Here is a 20,129-nt window from a genome sequence, read left to right on the forward strand (position 1 = left end):
TCCCTCCAGTGACAGCCTCCAGAGGCAGCTTTGTGAGGGAGGCTAAGCCCAGGCGGGCTCCTTGCCCTGTGCAGCAGCACAGCCCTCCCTGGCTCAGGCAGTCGCTCTCCTGCTACTGCATGCTGGGGAAGGAGAGGAGCACACTGCTGCGCTGCTGGAGGCAGGGAACAATGGAGGGCAGGAGGAGGTGGAGAAGACTGAAGACCTTGGTTCTCATGTGAAGGGAAGAAGCATGTCTCTGCCATTAATCAGGCTTTGTGTCCTCGTGGTCCCTGCCCTTCCTCCTGGAAGGCGCATTCCCTCAGCAGCAGCATGGTGCTGAGACTTGCTTATCCCATGGCATGTTGCTTCATGTCACGGAGCCCCATGTGCGTGACATAACCTCGGTGGTTCTGCCGTGGCCCTGACACACTCTGACTGCCTTGTACCGTGTGGGTGCATATGGAGTCAGCTGGAAGCGCTCCTTTGGGGTTGGCAGTACTTGATGGTCTGGAGATGCTGTGACTCCAGGGGTATCTCTGTAAAACTTGAAGGAAGACCCATGAGGTAGTTGCCTCTTTGGCTTCATTGCACTGTGCCTAGGGAGCTCCAACCCTTATATGCCATGTAGCTAGAGGAGCAGCATGGCATATTTAGGGTGATTTATATATGAAATGGCTGAAATTTTCTTTGTGATTAACAGAATTGTTTCAGTTTCTATAGACAGAGTGAACAAAAACAAAAAGCCAGGAGATAAACTTGTGGGGGTGGAAGGAAGTTGCTCTAAGATTAAACCAGCACATATATTTTAAATACATCTCTTTCTGCAGTTGAATTTATTATTCAGGATTATAAAAATTGACAGTAATTTTTCAGAAACATTCTGAATTTTCCATTAGGTTTTTGCAGGAACATATGTACCAGCTTTTATAGAGGCTGCATTTTAAAATGGTTTCTTTCTCAAACATACTGCCTTTGTGATACTTGGTGTTTAACTTCATGTGAAATGGCTCATATGGGAACTGGAGCTTCTCCTGTTTTTCCCAGAACCTTTTATCAGTGAGCCAGAGATTCAGTTTTTTAACCAAAATGAAAACAAATTTAGAGTTACCGCCTGAGGGAAGAGCTCCCGTTTGAGGGAATCTGGCGTGAAGAATCTTAAGGAGAACAGAGTTTCAGAGGAGATGGGAGAGACAGAACTATTTCTCATATGTAGGGAAAAATGCCCCTCTTCTGCCAGTCATGGTAGTAAGGTCTTCAAACATAGCCCTGAACCATCAAGGTCTCTGAAATGGAAACAGTTTGCTCAGTGACTTCCAGCTTCCAGCTGATTTCCCACTTTCTTTTTTCCATCTTTTGCTCTGTTAGTAAGCCTTCAGCTCTGTGGGACATTTGATCAGTCTGTTGCACAGAAGACAAACAGTTGTAGAACTTGGGAGTGTGAATGCCTTTTGACTGTTAGTCATTTGGAATTTTCCTTACGACTGCTTATGTATATTTATGCTGCTTATGAATTTGAACTACTTCTGTTTTAGGTTAGCAACGCTTTAGGTAATGCAAAGGCAACTTTCTCATTCTGTACCCATGTATATAATGTATGTACATAACATGTACATAATGTATGTCATAAATGTATGACACTTACACAGCACCAGAGTTAAGAATGTTTCTAATCCAATTCCCAACAATTTTATCATGGAAAAAGGTGCTCAGCTGCATCATTTTCAATTGTATTCTTAGCTTTTGCTTTCTATTATTTATTCCACTTACTACAGAAAAATACAAGAAACACATACACTGGAGAAACTATATGAAACTTGATTCTGGTCTGATTTACTAAGAGAAACAATTTTTGTATTTATTTATTGAGATTTTTAAAGCGATATACTTAGGCTCAATTGATTGCGTGCTTTTAGATTGTATCTGCCTTCTAAGTAGTGTTAAGATGCAAATTTTAAAGTTTTATATAAATGTAGTGCTTTTTAATTGTAATATGAAAACAGAGAGAGAGACCAGAGAATGCCCCTTTACAAACTATTGAGTTTCTTTGTTGATTTTCTTTAAAAATATATTGAATTCAATTTATTTATCTATTATTTTTCCACAAGAGGGAGGAAATTGTGCTTTGTACAGTTAGAAAAATGACTGAAACTGTTCTATTCTGGTTGTGAAGTCAGTTTGGGCAATGAATGCTTGATTATGTGGAAGAAAAAGAACATATTCTCTGAGTAAACAGACTGTATTTTTTTAAATAATAGTAAATCCATATTGAGTGATAAAGCACTGCTAAATGTCTTGCTCGTTTCCTTTCCAAGGACTGTCAGTATAATACTGCTGGGGACAAATGTGAGCACTGTAAAGATGGTTATTTTGGAGATGCCACTCAAGGTTCCTGCCGGGAATGCCCTTGCCCATATACAAACAGGTACAGTAAAATCTTGCAAGGAGAGTCAAGGGTGGAGGGGGGTGGGGGGAAGAGAGAGAGAAGAAAAAATCCCAAAGCCCAAACTCTGCTACCATAGGAATATAATGATCTTCTTCTCTGTTCTTGTATTGAGAGCTTGGTGGTCTGTCTCACAGCATTGCCTTTTTTAATAAGCTGAGTATTCCAATTCTCATTCAAATTCTGAACTTCAGAGGCGCACTGCCCATAGCCTTGGGGAGCCCCAGAAAGTAGAAGAGAGCTTCTTTTCAAAACCCCCAGTACTTCCTTCATAGTGAGAAATAAATGATTAAGGTCTATTCCCTTACTGGGCACATCCACAATCTTTCTTTTTTGCTGGAATGCAAGATCTTTAACACCATTCTTCTGGCTAGGAGAGAGCAGGAAAGCAGTGAGACAAGCCTTTTATAAGAATTCAAGAAAACTATTAAGATGCAAAAATAATATAAAGACATTTAAGGTCTTAAGCACATATCTAGAAGTCTAAGTCTAAAGAAGTATGGTTGCTTTTCCTGTGAAAGTTCTGTTTGAAGTGCAAGCATACTGAGATGAAAAGTGAAAAAGTAAAACTTCCTTGGATCTAATAAAGTTGCCAGGCTTTTAAAATTTGGCAGTTAATTGCATTTTAAATGCATGGTATGATTAGCCAGATTGTTGTCATTGGTCAGTTCTGAAATGTGGTAAATAAAATCAAATTTAAAAAACCAAACCCTAAGCTATAAATTGCTAAAGGCACCACATAGTATTTGCCAGGTGCATTAGCACACACCACGTAACCTTTAAATAAGAGATTTACACCATCAGACAATAGACAGGTTTATAATTTATCAGAGAACTCTCTGATAGATCTGGTTTTGACAGCCTCTTCTGCAGGTGCTTGCCTGAGGCTGACTGAACATGTTTTTAGTCATCGTTTGCTTTCATAGTTCTGAAATATCTAGGGAGACTATAAACCTGGGCAGTTTCATAACTGCAGATTAGGGTGGTGAATATAATTTCTGACATAGGAAATGCCACCTGGCATTACTGGAGCTGACAATTTTCCATCTAGTCAAAATCCAGTAATTCTTAGTGCAGACCTCTATATTTGATGCACAGACTTACTTTATCCCACTGTTCGTAGATTAAAAAATGAAAATGGCAATTATGGCCATGCTTCAACTCCTGCCTTCTCCTTCACAGACATTGAACTTTGAATCTTGACAAATCTGCCTGAAGGAGAAAAAAGTTCATTGTATTGGCCAGATCCTTGAGATCCCAAAAATTGCGCACAACTCTACTTTGCCTTGGATAAAAAAATATCCCTAAATAAAATTAGACACATAAAAATAACCTTTAATGCTTTCATTGATTAAAAAAAAAAAGAGAAAGAAAAGAGAAAATATGTATAAACGTGAGGAAATGTTGTCTAGCACAAGCTAGATTCTTGCCTACTAAGATAAAATAGCTAGTCAGACTTGTTTTATGACTTCAGTGTTAAGGTTTATTTTAGGTATTCCTTTGGGTAGTGAACTATTATACTCGGTCCACAGGGCAAGGAAATTATAATTTTTTGAGTCCAAGGAAAAAAATCTGCACAGAAAAATATAAAACTTCAAAGGATTAGAAACTACTGGGCAAGAAATTACTCCCCAAGAAACTACTGTGCAAGAAATTACTCCCCAGGAAACTATTTTGTAAAAAACTACTCCCCAAGAATCCACTGGGCAAGAAACTACTCCCCAGGAAACCACTAGGCAAGTAATTTCTGGGCAAGAAGCTATTTCCCAAGAATATACTAAGCAAGAAACTACTGGGCAAGAAACTACTTTCCAAGAAACAAAATTATCTAGAGGAAATTATATTAGCTGAGAAGTAATTTGATGTTGTAAAAACTTTTTAATCTGAAAGTCATTAAGCTGAACATCTAGAGTGTAAAACTTAATTGCTCATGTACTCACAATAATATTTTTGCTTCTTCTCAAAGATTTGCAAGTGGCTGTGTGGCAAATGGTGAAGAAATCCAGTGTCTCTGCAGAGAAGGCTACACTGGATCTCGTTGTGAACAGTAAGTAACCTGTTTCTCAAAACCAAGAGTTTTGAAAGACAATGATAGAAGGAGTGCTGTCTGTATTGGGAGAGACATATGTGGACATATGGACATACACCTATGCACCGTATGCATGTACATAAGGAGTGTGTTATATGCATTTATATGAACAACCGGTAAAGAGTGCTGCTGTGGTGTAATTCCAGTCACAAACTCAATTCTCCCTGGGGAAATATAAGCAATTCTCCACAGACTACTAACTGCACCATTTTTACTGAAGGGAGGTGTCTGCCTCTTTGCCCCTATGCCTTGCCTTATTCTGCCCTCTGGTAATAATGACTCCCACTTATTTCACCCCTTTTGAAATTAAAAACATTTTCCCATTTCCTCCAGTGTACATGATGGTTCCTCAGTGGTCTTATCCGACAGCAACCACGTAACATTTAGCACCATACCCTTCATCCCAAATCATTCTCATGCTCCACAATTGGAGCTTACACACACCATACAGAAGCCATCTCTTTTGCTGGAACATTGCGGCAGTTTGGCAAAGCAAGAGAGGAACAGCATGGCATTTTCAGGCAGGCAGTGGAACCAATTTCACTGAGTTTCAAATCCAGAGAGAACTGAAGTGTAATGGAGTAGCGTTGTCTGGTTTGGAAAATTGAAGCTAATAAGCCATGATGTCGCTCTGAAGACAGGACCTGCAGTAGGACATGATCTTGTCCTTCAAGACTGTGCCTTTGACCCTGTCTAATCTGAGGGTTATAGGTATTTTCTCTTCCAGGTACAGCTGTACCTCAGCTGCTCATCTTGGCCCTTTGATTGTGTATTATCACCCTTATAGTTCTTACCACAGAGTGACTTCTAGGAATGTTAGGTTTCCAGTCTGAACAATATATTTTACCTTTAAAATATTTAGAGATCAGTCACACAGACTGCTTTGCTGGCAGGAGGCAAGAGGGGGTGTCACGCAGCAGAAGGGTGATGATGTCATTCAGTGCTGCTGCTGTTTGAAATCTCAGCTGTGCATGCAGCATGATCCCCATTAGTACGTGTTTTCTGGTGGGATTCACAGGCCAGAATGGTATGGTTTGCTTGGTTAAGCCATGTCAAATTCTCTATGTATGTATGTATCAGTGTGCATTGTGGTTTTTTTTTCAGATCAAGTGAATTGTTCCTGCAAGAGCCGGAACTGTGGGAGTTTTTCTATTTTTAGAAAAAAATTCTGCAGTGCTCACAAAGATATTTTTAGCATAGCGCAGAGAATACTGCAAACCAAAAATATTATTTCTGTCTAAGTCAAAACGTGAAATCAAAAGTTCTTGAAAGTTTCTTCAGGAGAATAACTGGGGTTTTATCTCAAAGGAAAGTATATTTCACAAAATTAGCTTCAACTATTTAATAAAAATTACTTGTGTCTCTTTATCTAGCTGTGCTACTGGATATTTTGGAAATCCACAAAAATATGGAGGCTTCTGTCAGAAATGTAACTGTAATAATAATGGACAGCTGGCTAGCTGTGACCACCTGACTGGAGGTATGTGAGGGCCTGTTTATGCAGCATTGTTCTGAATGAAAGGGAGCATTGTTTTCTCTTTGGGAAGCAAAGAAGGAAGGTACTTGGATAAGCTGAACTGAGGGAAAGATCTAGACTTACAAAAAAATTAGATAATTTTTTTACAAAATCTAAGATTTCCTAAAACATAACACCATGGTAATAGAAGAGCTGTCCTGAGTCATCAGGTTTACCCTTCTAAATGGTTTTGTCCTGTATTTTCCTTTATAAATACTGCTGACTTTATTTTGTTTTTGTTTCGTGGCAGTGTTTTTAAAATGTATCGTGGTTCCTTTGCTGACAGGGTTAAATCATATCCTGCCAGTATGTGTTATGGATTTAGGAAACTGAGCATCCTCAATATGCCTAGTTAAAATGTATTTGGCACAGTTAAGTGAAATCTTGAGAGTCTACATCAGGCACTACCGTCTAAGGTATCCAAGCTGTCTGCATTTACAGTGGAAGTTAGAACCAGACACAGGAGGCTCTTTTATAAATCCTGCACTGCTTTTCTAGCTGAAAAGATCCATGATTTCCCAGAATCAGTCACACATGTACTTCACTACTTGTAAGCCGTTAGATAATGCCATGGGCATATGTTTGCTTTATCTATTGGAAATCTGAAGTAAAGGGACGGATCTTACATTCTTTAGTGTCTTTACCTTAATTCACCTCAATCCCTTGGGATACTCCTTTATAGTCAGAAATACTGCTCCTGAAATGTCCTTGATTCTCCTATATTTTCATTCACCAATAAAATTTCACTTTTCCTTCCCTGTTGACAGATTTTTTTCCTCATTTGTTAGTGAAATTTCCAACTAATAACTCCAAATATTTCTATACTCTTCATTTCTCTGCACTGGTGTTCATCTTGGAGTCCAGTAACTGCAAGGAAGCCATTGTCTTTCCTTGGCCACAGAAATTAGAAAAACAGCAAATGATGTGAAGTGCTGTTGGCAGCTGGTGCAATTTTTCAATAGCTTATTCTCATTTCATATTTCATCATTGAAGTAATACATCTCTATTATACGTTGTATGGAACAGATCCAAGCAGTGTGTGATGTTTTATCATTCCTTTCTTTTTTGAAGCAAGAGTTTGCTGGACAAATTAATCCATAGGGCAATATTCAACAGGCCAGTTTGTTTTCCTCCAACTACACATTGTGATCCTTTCTCTTCATTAGGAATAAACCCCTCTATGATCATTGGGACAGCATGTTCTTGCAGGTTCCTTTTGCGTGATGTTTGGTGCATGGCCAGCACTTCACCATTTCTTGGCTGATGAAGTTGGTCCACAAGCTGTAACAATGGTTCTATTTAATTGGTACTTCACAGTGACAGCTGAAACATGCCTGCAATTAGCTGAACTACCCAACAGCAGAACTGCATGGATGTTTGAATTTTGGAGGAATTTCCTGCATTCTCTTAAATAATATATTCTTTATGATTTGTCTCCTTTTGGCAGCAGCAATCACTACCAATTCTGTTTAATTTCCTGATGACTTAATGTGCAAGTGCCAAAGGAAATGGCACAGCTAGGCAGTTTGTTCCAGGCTGTTTCATGCTGCTGGTAAAGTTCAGGTCCTATTTTATCACTGTATCCCCTCACAAGTTGCAAGCTGTTGTTGACTCTTGACAGCAGCAGGCTATGCTGAGTGCATCTTTTTCCTTTAGAGTAAAAGACATAGAATCATTAAGGTTTGAAAAGACTTTCAAGATCATCAGGTTCAATCTTTGACGAAGATGCATGGCCCTTTTCATTTTCAAGAGGAGATGATAGCTTGGCAGTGAGGCCAAGCCTGTAAAAGTAATTTGAGCATTCAAGAAAGGGAGATTTCCTGTCCTACATGCTGGCATTTTTTGGAGCCAGTTCCTCTCCTGCATCCTAGAAGTTAGGATCCTAAGATGTTACTCCACATGTACCTGGAGACTGTTAAGCTTCTTATAACAGGGTTTGTAAAAACCAAACAAAAGATTGCATTGGAGGAAGTCACCTGTGCTGGCTTGTTGGAAACTCTGAGGGCAATGTTTGTTATATACAAGCTGCATTTATGGTCCAAGCTGCATGCCTTGTCTTACGTACAGTGCCTCCATCCATGCACACACTGGATTTCTCTCAAGCTTGATTAATACCTCAATCTTGCAAGCTATGACAGGCTTGAAGGAAGGCCATAAATATTTCTCAGTTCCTTGTGGGTAAGGCATTCTTTGGGGAATCAGAACCTGTGGTTTGAACCTGGATACTAAAGTAGTTAAAGGGGTTTGAACCTATGTCCTGGTTAAAGTACTTGAACAAAGTAATCTTGTCTCCAAACCTGGTGGTGTTATTCTAGGCAAATTCTAGCAATACATTTGGTACACTTGGTGTGAGAGGGTCTCCTGCTCCTAGTAGCATATATTGTGGGATTACAGTAGGTTTCCTTTGAGGGATGGAAAAGGTGTTGCTTTCAGCCAGGCATTAGTGGCAGTTGAATGTTCTGGCATACTCAAGCCTTCTGAGCATTTCAGCTCATTCACAGTGGGTATGGGCTTATGAAAGGGCAGCATCATGTTTTAATAGCTGCCAGACATGAAAAGTGAGAGAAAAAATGCAGTAGTATTTCCATAAGAAGACTTTGTTTACTAATGACAATCTTGTGATTTCAGAATGTTTCAATAATGACCCAAAAGATGTGGATCCCAATGAAGATTGTGACGGTAAGTGGTAAAATAGAACTGCTCTTGTATTACTTCCAGTTGGCTCTGAATACATATTGCTGACTCTTTTAAGGGTGACATAGTTTAAAATAACTGAAATATCCTGTAATGAATGTTTTAAAATCAAATATTCAACCAAATACTTGGAAAAATTATTAAAGAGGTGCTCGTCTAGTCAGGTGTAGATGAATCCTCCTCCTTACTTCTGGTTTAAGTCACTTTCCCTAATGCTGTAGGCTTTATTGTTGCCTTTGTCCTTCAGGCAGCACCAGGTGACAAGCTTCAAAGCTTTTCCACCATTGCTAATGTGTTCAGTGAAATGTTCTGTCTGTTAAATAATCAACAATATGTATTGATTTCCACTGTTCTCTCCAGCCTGTGACAGCTGTGTGATTACACTGCTGAAGGATCTGAGCACAATAGGTGATGAGCTTCAGCTCATCAAGTCTCAGCTTCAAAATATCCATTCAAATGCCCACACTCTGAAGCAGATGAGGGACCTGGAAACACGCATCAAGGACTTAAAGGTAGGCACACAGAAACAGGAAAGTGGGTTTCAGATTAAGTGGATAGGCAATGCACCCAGGAACCTTTGCCGTAGGGTCCAGTGAACATAGGAACCTTTGTCAGTTGCAAGAAGACACACCTCAATCCTGGATTCCAGATAGCAGATGCTGGCAGCACTGGGCTTCACCTGATAGAAGATAGCTGTGGTTTCCATGTCATGCTCTAAAAAGGGAGTCAGTATCTCTGCTTTTTCTGACGCCTGCTCACCTTGGAACTTACACCTCTGAGGTGTCCCTCTAGCTATGTCTTTTTCAAGCACTTCATGTCTCTGTATTACTGAAACCCCCCAACATTCCACTTGCTATTACCAAAATTCATTCTAAAAAATGTTCTTTGGTTGGAATACCAGTTTCTATACTCACAGATAAAAACCCCAGGTTTGGGGAAGGAAGTGTTCAATTTTCATATCAGTAATTCTGCTTTTATTTACCTTGGGTAGAGATTGAATCCAGTGAATTTTTTGTCTTTTGTCTGCTATGCAGTGGATGATTTACTGGATTATTTTTTTCCTTCTTTTTCAGATCTTATTGAACAACTACCGTTCTGTTGTTCATAATCAAGGTTCAAAGGTAGATGAGTTGGAGACAGACTTCATTAAACTAGGTCGTGATATAAATGCTCTCCAGGAAAAGGTGACTTACCAGATCAATTTAAAAGTACACATCTCCCGACTATGTATTAGCATGCTGTGTCCCAATACTTTTTATCTAACAGGTTTTTCCTTGCTAGGCTGAAATGAACTACAAAGAAGCTGAGAGATTATTTAACAATTTTGGCCAAACTCATCAGAAAGGAAAGAATTTGGTTTCACAAATACAAGTGGTGGTCAAAAATATACAAGGTAAAAAGTAATTCCTTAACTCATGTTTTGTTTTATAGCATCTTTTCAGCTTATTTGCAATATTCTTAATTACGCATAAGAGGGTTTCTTAGAAAACAGCTTAATAAATCAGAACTTAGTCACAGCTGTAGAATTCACTCTTCCTATTAGAAATCTAATCTATAAAGTTGGTTTAGGATCGTACTTTCCCTATGAAGTGAAAAGGGACAGAGGAGCTCTACTAGAGAGACATTTCGAGCAACAAATTTGACTATCCTGACTCAAGTCTAGCTTTTTTCTGGGTTGTTATCATGGGCTCTTTAAAGTTAGACGTTTAAGATTATTGCTGAGAACTTGGTAATTCGGGACAAATTTCAAGGCCGATGCCATCTTACTCTCTCTGGTTGTGTGTCATGGGATACTTTTCATCTTAACAGAATTAATGCAAAATGTATCTGCTTCATTAAGGAAAAAATAAGGTGTGCCTATTCCTGAATTCATTAATGAAGCAGATCCATCTCAGAAAAGACATTGGCCCCATCATTTGAGCATTTTGAATAGGCTTGAGCGCCTCCTGTTTTTTAACTCTGACGGTGGCTTTTTTCCAGCACTCTTGGAGCAGATAGCTGGTACAAGTGGAGAAGGGAACAACCTGCCCCTGGGAGATGCCTCCAAAGAGCTGGCCGAGGCTCAGCGCATGATGACTGCGATGCGCAACCGCAGCTTTGGCCAGCTGCAAGCTGAGGCGGAGAAGGAGCGAGCGGAAGCTCAGCGGTGTAAGTGCTTGTTCTCCTCAGCTTCTGGCTTTCCAGAAAGATCAGTCTTACATCTGAAGAATTATTAATTGGGTTGGAGTAGAGGGAGCAACCTTTTGCAGTGTGTCCCTGAGATTTGTAGCTGTTGTTAGTCAATGGGAAAGCAGTTGTTTCGCAGGGGATTTAAAGGCATTTTTGGTGTGTTATGGAAGAAAATGGGTTGAGCTGCGGAAGAAACCTAGTAGATCCTTCTTTTGTAACTAGATCAATTTCAGTAAAATAAAGATCTAGCAAATCCTCACACAACCTATGCAGTACTTCTGTGTATTGTAAGAGATAGGCAGTGGTATATAGAGTTATTTTAGAGGAATTGTGTGTTTAATTTAACAACAGATTTTCAGAAGCTGCTAGAGTAGTCCAAGGAGGCCAGGTCATACAAGGACAAGGAAGTTCAGGAGTTCTAGTTGCACTAGTTCTACTCCCTGTCGTGTTCTCTGCAAGTGTTTGACTGGGACATACAGAGACTTGATTCCAGACTGTGGAGACATCAAGAATAGTTGCAAGCTTGTCTCCTAACCAGGGGCATAGTGGAGGAATGTGAAAGCCCATATGAGTGACAGTTGATTTCCATCAACCTTGAACATTGCTGCCTGCCTCTGGGTGATTCTTCTGTATCCTATTTTGTCAGCAGTGAAATGGGCGTGCTTAAGAGTGTGATTAATTTGACATCTTTTGTGTTCCTATATTCTTTGAAATTAAATGTGCCTATATCTATCTCTCCATTGATTACAGAGGAGGCTTTGATAACTAGTGCAGTTGTAGATGAAATTGTTGATGAAATTATGTTATTTTCATTTAAAAAAGAAAATTAGTATTTTCAGATCAGCCTCATCCTTACTTAATTAAGAGAACATTTATCTGTACTCTGTGTCTGCAGCAGCAAACTAGTAAGTAGATTTGATCCAGCGAGATGCTGAATAGTATCTTTACCACAGTAGCAGTGAAATTACCATTGCAGAAGATGCTCAGTTCACACAGAAACAGCTTTATGATCCTAAGTGACAAGTCCTTTTTAATGAAGTTTGTATCAGTTCCCTTCTTCTCTGAACAAAACTTTTCTTTCTGATCCTGATACTGCAGTACTGGCACGTGTTAAGAATGAGCTACAAAAGTACCACCAAGAAAATCGTGGTCTTATTAAAGTTGTGAGGGATGCACTGAATGAATATGAATCCAAAATCACTGACCTTCGTGAAGCTCTGACTGATGCGACAGGACAAATCAAGCAGGCTCAAGGCTTAAACAGAGACAACACAGTTCTGTTAGAAGACATTAAGGTAATGTTTGGGTTCATGAGAAAAAAATTAAACCTCAGAAGATAAGAAGTGGTTTTGGTTGTTGCTTTTGACTTCACAAAGCCAAGCAGCACTAATTCTTTAGACTTTCTTCAGGGTCTCTTTCCATCTTCTGGTATGTGTATGGACAGGTAAAAATGTAGTGCACTGCTGCTTATGGCTTCTTGGTGTGACCAGAGCAGCATGACCAAGACATAGCTCTGATGAGAGCAGGGGAGGAGAGCCTCTTCCCAGCACTTTTTTCCAGCTGCCACTAGTGCTCTGGTTTCCTTTGCTAGACCAATTCCTGATGCTGATGTACTTTTCATAGTAAGTTCTTTGAAGTATTTAACTTTAACAACCATGAAAGGTGGGAGCAAAAATGTGTACTATACTGTTAAATTATTTGGGATTAATGTTCTACAGAACAGCTTCTGAAATCTCATCAGGACAAGGAACAGCTGTTACTACTGAGCAGTGTTTAAATTTTAGTGCTGCTAAAAGATTACAAGGAGTAAGTGTGTGCTGCAGGACACATTCTCTTAATTGTAGCCTGGCTGAAATGTATCACTGGTTTAGCACACTTATGTCCATATTAAAAAAAAAAAAAAAGTGACTGTACCCTTGGTAAATCTACTGTGCCAGCTAGATTAGGCTTGGGTTTGTTGTTTTGTTTTAATTTTGGTTTCAAGATATGGCTTTTCCTGCCCCTTTTCTTAAGTCACTCACATGTTGTTCAACTACTTGTTTTTCCTCAGAAACGGGTTGAAAAGACAAATGTGCAGCAGAATGGTGTCTTGAATATTCTGAGCTCGGCCCAATCTTCCCTGACAGAAGCTAAGAGAGCACTTGGATTATTGCAAGAAAGCAAAGAGGTAAAGGTTACCACCTTAAGAGAGGGTTAAAAATCCCACTATCTTGTTGGAGATGAGTCTTATCTGAGCTAGTCAAGAAAGAGAGGATCTCACAGCCCATCCTGGATGCAAAAGGAGTCTGCCTGCCTGTACAGGTTTCTGTGAGAGAAGCTTGTTGAGGGTTGTGATGTGGCTGAGGAAGACACTGAGCTGCAGATGTCAGAATTTGAGAGAACATCTGTGAGAAATACCATAAGCAATTGTTTTATTCTTGTATTTCTTTTTGCTTTAGTTGGGTCTTCAGTTGCTTTTAACCACTGTTAGAGAGGCAAGATACTAGGCTAGAAGGGTCTTTGCTTTGACTCAGCTTTTATGTAATGGGTCTGGAAGCATAATGTAATGACTGCCTGTTGTTTCCAGTAACCTGCAGAGTAAGTTGGAAGGGAATGTTTTTCCCTTTGGTCTCCTCAGTTGCAAGGTACGTGTAATACCGAAGCAGACATGGACAAAATGAAACATGTACAAACACAAATAAAATTATATATTTTTAAAACCATAGGAATACGAAATCCTGGCTGCTCAGCTGGATGGAGCAAGGAAGGATATGAATGAAAAAGTGGCAAATCTCTCATCAGCAAGCAAGGAACCACTGGTGGTGAGGGCCGAGGAACATGCCAAATCTTTGCAAGATTTGGTAAAACAACTGGAAGAGTATGTTGCCATTCCTATAAATGAGTAATTTTGGTAAAGAACATCTGTGGTTGTAATGGTCTGTAATTTTGTTTGCTTTTATAACCATTTGCAAAGCTAGAGAGAAATTAAGTTGGTCTCTTTCTGCTTCTTCATGATGTATGGAAGTTTTCTTTTTCTCTGAAAACCAGATCTTCCTGTATGTTTCATGATTTTTTCCCCCCAGAAGTGTGAACTCACATAATACTGTTTAATAGTACTGTACTAACACTTCACTAACATCTTACTAGCAAGAGAAAATCCTCATACACAGAGTGGGAAGATGTTTAGCATATTTTTTGTAGAGTTATTTCAGGTACTCTTACTCAGGGATGTTTTTATGGTGTCAACGAATTGAGGCAAATAATTGGAATAAAGGCTGTCTTAGCAGTCTTCAGACACGCCTGCTCAGCACTATGGAGGAGAAGACCTCCTCTAGTTTTCTCATCCTTCAATGAATCTTCTAGTAAGGCAAAAATATGATAAACTTGATAGGAATCAAGTGTTTCTCTCTCCGTTATTTGTTCTTTGCATTGGAATTATAAGAGAGGTTTTGGAGGCCTTCTGTGATACATCAGAACAAAATGAAAAATAAAAGTGAAATCCTGATTTATTTTTCCCTATGCAAATTGTTCACATTTTGTCGTTGAATCAACTGAAAAGTCTCAGGAAGTTAAATTCCGAAATACCTAATGTGGCTGTAAAATTCTTCGTTAAAACTCCACATTTTCATTATCTTTTTTTGTTAGTTTTCAGTGTGGTTTTTTTTCAGTTAAGAAGGCACTGTTCTCACAAATACAAGGCTGCTCATACTAGGTAGTTGTGCAATTCACAGGGAGTGGGTAGAAGAGATTTTGTCTTGTTTCTGATTCCAGAGCTACTGTGCTGATTCTTGGGGAAAACACAAAAGGTCTTGTAGTTGCTCGATGATCTACAGCTCTCTGAATTCCTCTTAACTGAATTGTATTTGGAGGGTTGTGACTGAGTTGCCTTATTATTGACCATATGCTTTGGTGAATTCTCTCTGTTTTAATAATTTGAAGGCTGCTTTGGAGTCTCACAACTGTGCTTTTCCACATGCCTGAGCTTATCCTGTCTTCTGAAGAGTCTTTCCATGCTGGTCTATCTCCAAATTTGATATTTTTGTAGAATGAAGTTACAGATCTGATGGAGAAATGTTTTCTGTTATTTGCATTTCTTGGAAAATACTGAGCTCATATCTGTTTGGAGTCCATCTCACAGCCTTGGCAGAAGGCTGCATTTTTCACCCTGTTTCCCACAGAACAAAAAACAGTGTCAGGAAAGACGAGGTGGTAGGCTGTGCTGTGGAAGCTTCTACTGTCTATGACAATATTATTAGTGCCATCAAGGCAGCAGAGGAGGCCGCCAACCAAGCTGGGGAAGCAGCTGACTTCGCTTTATCGGTAAGTAAGTGGCCAAATGATGGTAAACTTGTTACAACCACAGTTTTATTTTAACTATCCCAGTGACCCCAAAATCTAACACCTGTGTCTTGGCATGCTTTATTTTTCTGTGACCTTTTGCATGAGTTGCTGTTCTGCATGTTGATTAATTAGTCTTGGCTCAGCACTAACCAGGCCTTTCTGATAGGACTGCCCATATGAGCACTGACTGTTGCTTTCAGGGCAAAATAAAGAGATCTTACAAGGCAAGCTTGGTAATACCTGAAATCACCTGCAGTGATTCTCTTTTACTTTGCACTACTAATTGCCACAAGCTCTTCAGCAGAGACGTAACATACAACAGCTGTATGCTAGTAATTTCCTCCTAATGCCCTAAAATGCATCTGAAGTTTGCTAAAGACCAAGGTTGTAGTATGCTTAAGTTAACCTTGGTAGTTGTTGCTAAAGGTGATGTTCATTAGATGAGATCTGTGCCCTTGTAGAGTTGGGATTTCTTTAAATTGTATTGGGCTATCTCTTTTACTCTTTAAATTTTAATGTAATTATCAAGTGATCTTACAGTACCATGCTTCTATTGTCAGACTGTGAAGAGAGAAGACCTATCAGGAAAAGCATCAAGGTTAAAAACTGAGAGCAGTGCACTCATGGATCAAGCGCAGGAGACTAAAAGGACATTGCAAGGTACTAAGAAAAAAAGTGGTATTAAAAATGTTGACACAGCATGAGAAGCTTTCCTTGAATGGTAAATTTTCACATCTCAGCAAAGCCCTTCAGCACTTTTTCAATGAAAAAAATGTAGTTCCATTACAGTGGAACTTTTTGTGGTGGTTATTTCCCATAGAAAAAAGGCAAGAAAGTAGATTTCCTGCTTCTGCTATGCTATACAGCTTTGCAGTCCTCCTGTCCAGCAAATTCTTTGCCTTGTACTTATTTTTTCAGTGGACTTAATGCTCAGTGGTACCATGAGCTGTGTAAGAGTGTAGGCAAATGCTGCAACACCATCTGTCCAGCAGAAAATTGATATTTTTCTTTAAAATTCTCATGGGGCTTTCACTGTTTTGCAGCTCTTGGTCCAAACCTTGAAGACCTAAAGGAAAGACTTGATGTCGCTGATGGAAAGACAAATACACTAAAAATTGATCTTGTCACTGCTCAAAACAATCTCAACGGGATAAACAGAGGTTTGTTACTTAGCCATTACTTCTGGCCTGCCCCTGTAATCTGTTACTATAAGAATCTGCATGGTCATTTCTGTGTGTTTCAGGTGACATCGACAGCATCATCACCAGTGCAAGGAACATGGCAGAAAATGCCAACTCTGTCACCAATAATGTGTTGGATGATCTGGTCCCAATTAAAGAGGAAGTGGAAAAAATTAAGAGTAATTATGGAGGCACACAGAGTGCCAGCTTCAGTAAAGCACTGATGGAGGCAGACAATTCAGGTATTGTAGGTGCTGCGTGGGACCTGCCAAATCACTGTAGGGTGAACATGGCTAGTTTTGCATTCAAAAGTTAACCATGTACTCTAAGCTAGTATTCTGAACTTCTTTCATTGCTGGTAGAAAGGGACGTCTGTGGTTATCTGTTAAAAGCTCCTTATATATTAAGAGCTAGTGCCATGACTGGTCTCTAGAGATTTGAAGGCCAGTGACTAATGGGGGATCTCAGGGGTCAATACTGGGTCTGATCCTGTTCAACATCTTTATTAATGACCTGGATGATGAGGTGGAGTGTGACTCACCACGTTTGCTCCTGACACTAAACTGGAAGGAGTGGCTGATACACCAGAGGGTTGTGCTGCCATCCAAACAAACCTCAACAGGCTGTGGAAATAAACTGCCAGGAACCTCATGAAGTCCAACAAGGAGAGGTCCTGCACCTGAGGAGAAATAAACTCATATACCAGTATAGGCAGAGCAGGTGGCCAGGCTGGAAAAAACTTTGTAGAAAAGGACCTGGGAGTCTTTGTGGGCCCAAAGTTGAAGATGAGCCAGCAATGTGTTCTTGGGGTAAAAGGTTGAAACACATGAGATTCCCTCTGAATATGACAAAATAGTTATTTTACTGCGAGGGTGATTGAGTGCTGGCACAGATTGCCCAGAGATGTTGTGTAGTCTCCGTCTTCGGGAATATTCAGAAGCCTGCCTAGACAGAATTCTGGGCAACTGGACCTAGGTGGCCCTGCTTGAACACAGGGGTTGGACACTGAGACTGCCAGAGGTTCTTTCCAACCTTGGCTGCTTTGTGATTATATAATTTTCTGCTATATTGGCTAGAGAAGGGGCTTAGACAATTATCTTAGACTACATGTCTGTTAGCTGAAATTAAGTGAAAAGGATTGCACAGAGACTGTGCTGAATACAAAATAAGGGACAATCACTCTCTCAAACAATTTAATTTTACATCTTTTCATCAGCTTTATGTGATGAATTCAAGTAAGAGGAAAACATTTTAAATAATGTAAATACAAGAGCTAGTCCTGCATGGTATTGCAGGGTTGTAAGTTATTCCTGCAGTCAAGAAACTGGTTTATAAGTCATATTTAGAAGAACAAAAGGTCTGGATTTAATTTTATTTGCCTTCTGCATCATAGGGTTGAAGTCTGCAAATACTGTCAGAGTGGGTATTTTTGTTTTGGTTTTGGCTTTTTGCAGTCACAGGAGATGAGAAATTGTTTCCTGTTATAATAAAAACTGATATTCTCATAATATATTATTTCTCTGAAATAAACCTGGCCAGATACTTTAAGACTCACTACTAAACTGTGCTGATTAGCAACCTTGACACAAGAATGAATATAATTCATGCCCTGCTCAGCCAGGCCAGCAGTCTGCCTACCCCATTATTTACTCTCTGACAGTGGCAGTAGGAGTTGCCATGAGCCTGACTCCTATCTGCTGTCCTTTATCCTCATTCTCCCCTAGCATCCACAGCCATTGGGTAATATTGTCATAGACCACATCACTGCTCTATTTAATGCATTTTTCTGGACCTTTACCTAAAACATCTATGGAAATACTTTTGGACACAAATTTCAGAAGTACAATAACCTCTGTATAAACTGGTACTTTTAGTGAGAGCTTCCTAATATTGTAGGACCAGTCAAAACTGTTTTGTCATTACCCTGTCCACTACTTTTCTGATAATTGTGTAGTGATACCATATTTTTACATCTTGTTTTTCTCCTCCTTTTTAATACCGATGATTTGCATTCTTTCATTGCAGTAAAAAATTTGACAAACCAACTTCCAGATCTGTTCAGCACGATGGAGAGAATCAAGAAACAGCTGATGCCAATAACCAACATCTCTGAGAACATAAATCGCATAAGAGAGTTGATTCAGCAGGCAAGAGATGCTGCAAATAAGGTCTGTCCTGTCATGCTTGACCTCAGTGGTTTGGGCACACAACAGTACTTTTGTTCATCTTTGTCTTTCTAAATCATTTTATTTAAACATGTGTGAAAGACCAGACATAAAGTGAATTCAACAGCACTACCCAGCAACTGAAGTAACTCTGGTGATGGGAAGCCTAATAATTCCTATATAAAAATGACAGGATGCAGTAGCATCCTGCTGCATTTTCTCCCTTTAGTTTTTGTTGTTGGTTTTTGTTTGGTTTTTTGTTTGTTTGTGGTTTGTGGTTTTTTTTGGTTTTTTTTTTTTTTTTTTGGTTTGGGGTTTGTTTTTTTTTTTTTTCTCAGGGCATCTCTGGAATACTTATTTGTACAGCAGCCTCTTGCCTTCCAAGGTACATTGTGGTGGCTTTGGCAGCAGGGACAGAGCTGGTTCTGCTGCTTAGAGACAGGGCTCTCCACCCATGCATGGTCAGTTGAAAGCTGACACTGTCAAAGTTGTGCAGCCATGCACTCTCATTACTCCAGCTGCTCCAAGATGTTAGAAATTGGCTACGGGCACCTTATTAGACTGCCTTTTCTCATTTAAGCAAGTGGCTGTAGTTGGTGAAGTGATGGTGTGGTCTCAGGTACCAAGAAGCATCCCTGAGATGATCACAAATAGCCTAGAGTTACAGTGAAGAAGAGGAATCAGTGATCATGGTGTATTTAGCTCTAATAGGATGTGTCTTTATAATATCAGAGGTGCATTGTAATTCCCAACAGACAGTCTAGGTCCAGCTAAGTGGAGCACCAGGATGTGTTTATAGACATCTCAATAATTCATAGACCTGTTCTTCAGAGCTGCAGGGCACATCCTTCCCTGTCCATGTATTGAAGGTAACAGTTACTTGACAGAGGCACAGTAAGGGTTGATTAATTGATGTCTGGAACAAAAAAGTGCTGTGTTAAGTACTGAGAATACAGACTGCTGCATTATCCAGTCTGTTTCCTAATTATTTAGTTTGGTAGGATCAGAGTCCAAATCTGTGGTGAATAATGGCTGAAACATGACTAGGATGTGTGATGGGTTACTTGGCAATTTAACACACCACTGAAACAGGAGTGGTAGCAATAGTTAATTGTAACATACCAAACTTTGGTTTTCTTAACAGGTTGCTATTCCTATGAGATTCAATGGCAGCTCTGGTGTAGAGGTTCGACCTCCAAGCAACCTTGAAGATCTCAAGGGCTATACTTCACTTTCCTTATTTATCCAAAGACCTCAGCAAGAACCAGACACCCTCCAGAGGGCAAATAGGTTTGTCCTGTACCTGGGTAATAAAGATGTAGGTATATTTGGATATTTAATCTGATTTTTAGACCAGACATCATGTTTTAAGAAAAGGGTGGGAAGTGATCTGTTCTGACTGAAGTTTGTAGCTACTGTTAGCCTATTTCTTTAAAAATGCCTTTGAGTGGTGGTAGAAGTGTTTTGTTCATTCCTTCCCTAGCAAAGTAAGTAACAGGTCGCTGAGCCTTGTCCTTTGATGTTTTGTTCTTTTGCTCCTTTAAAAGTTACTTCTCCATCATGGATACCATCG

General features: G+C 39.6%; 1 protein-coding gene across 1 annotated transcript in view; it reads left to right on the plus strand.

Moving 5' to 3' along the window:
• Window positions 1-20,129, plus strand: part of LAMA3 (laminin subunit alpha 3) — a 121,975-nt gene that overhangs the window by 87,220 nt on the left and 14,626 nt on the right. Inside the window, 17 exon segments of the mRNA XM_066314476.1 lie at window positions 2,295-2,404; window positions 4,389-4,469; window positions 5,885-5,991; window positions 8,656-8,706; window positions 9,082-9,233; window positions 9,795-9,905; window positions 10,003-10,114; window positions 10,702-10,869; window positions 11,989-12,185; window positions 12,941-13,057; window positions 13,596-13,747; window positions 15,048-15,189; window positions 15,771-15,870; window positions 16,254-16,370; window positions 16,454-16,633; window positions 18,417-18,559; window positions 19,701-19,874. Of these exon segments, the coding sequence (XP_066170573.1) occupies window positions 2,295-2,404; window positions 4,389-4,469; window positions 5,885-5,991; window positions 8,656-8,706; window positions 9,082-9,233; window positions 9,795-9,905; window positions 10,003-10,114; window positions 10,702-10,869; window positions 11,989-12,185; window positions 12,941-13,057; window positions 13,596-13,747; window positions 15,048-15,189; window positions 15,771-15,870; window positions 16,254-16,370; window positions 16,454-16,633; window positions 18,417-18,559; window positions 19,701-19,874 (2,214 nt within the window).

This window comes from Sylvia atricapilla, chromosome 1, assembly GCF_009819655.1.
Source record: "Sylvia atricapilla isolate bSylAtr1 chromosome 1, bSylAtr1.pri, whole genome shotgun sequence".
NCBI lineage: Eukaryota > Metazoa > Chordata > Aves > Passeriformes > Sylviidae > Sylvia > Sylvia atricapilla.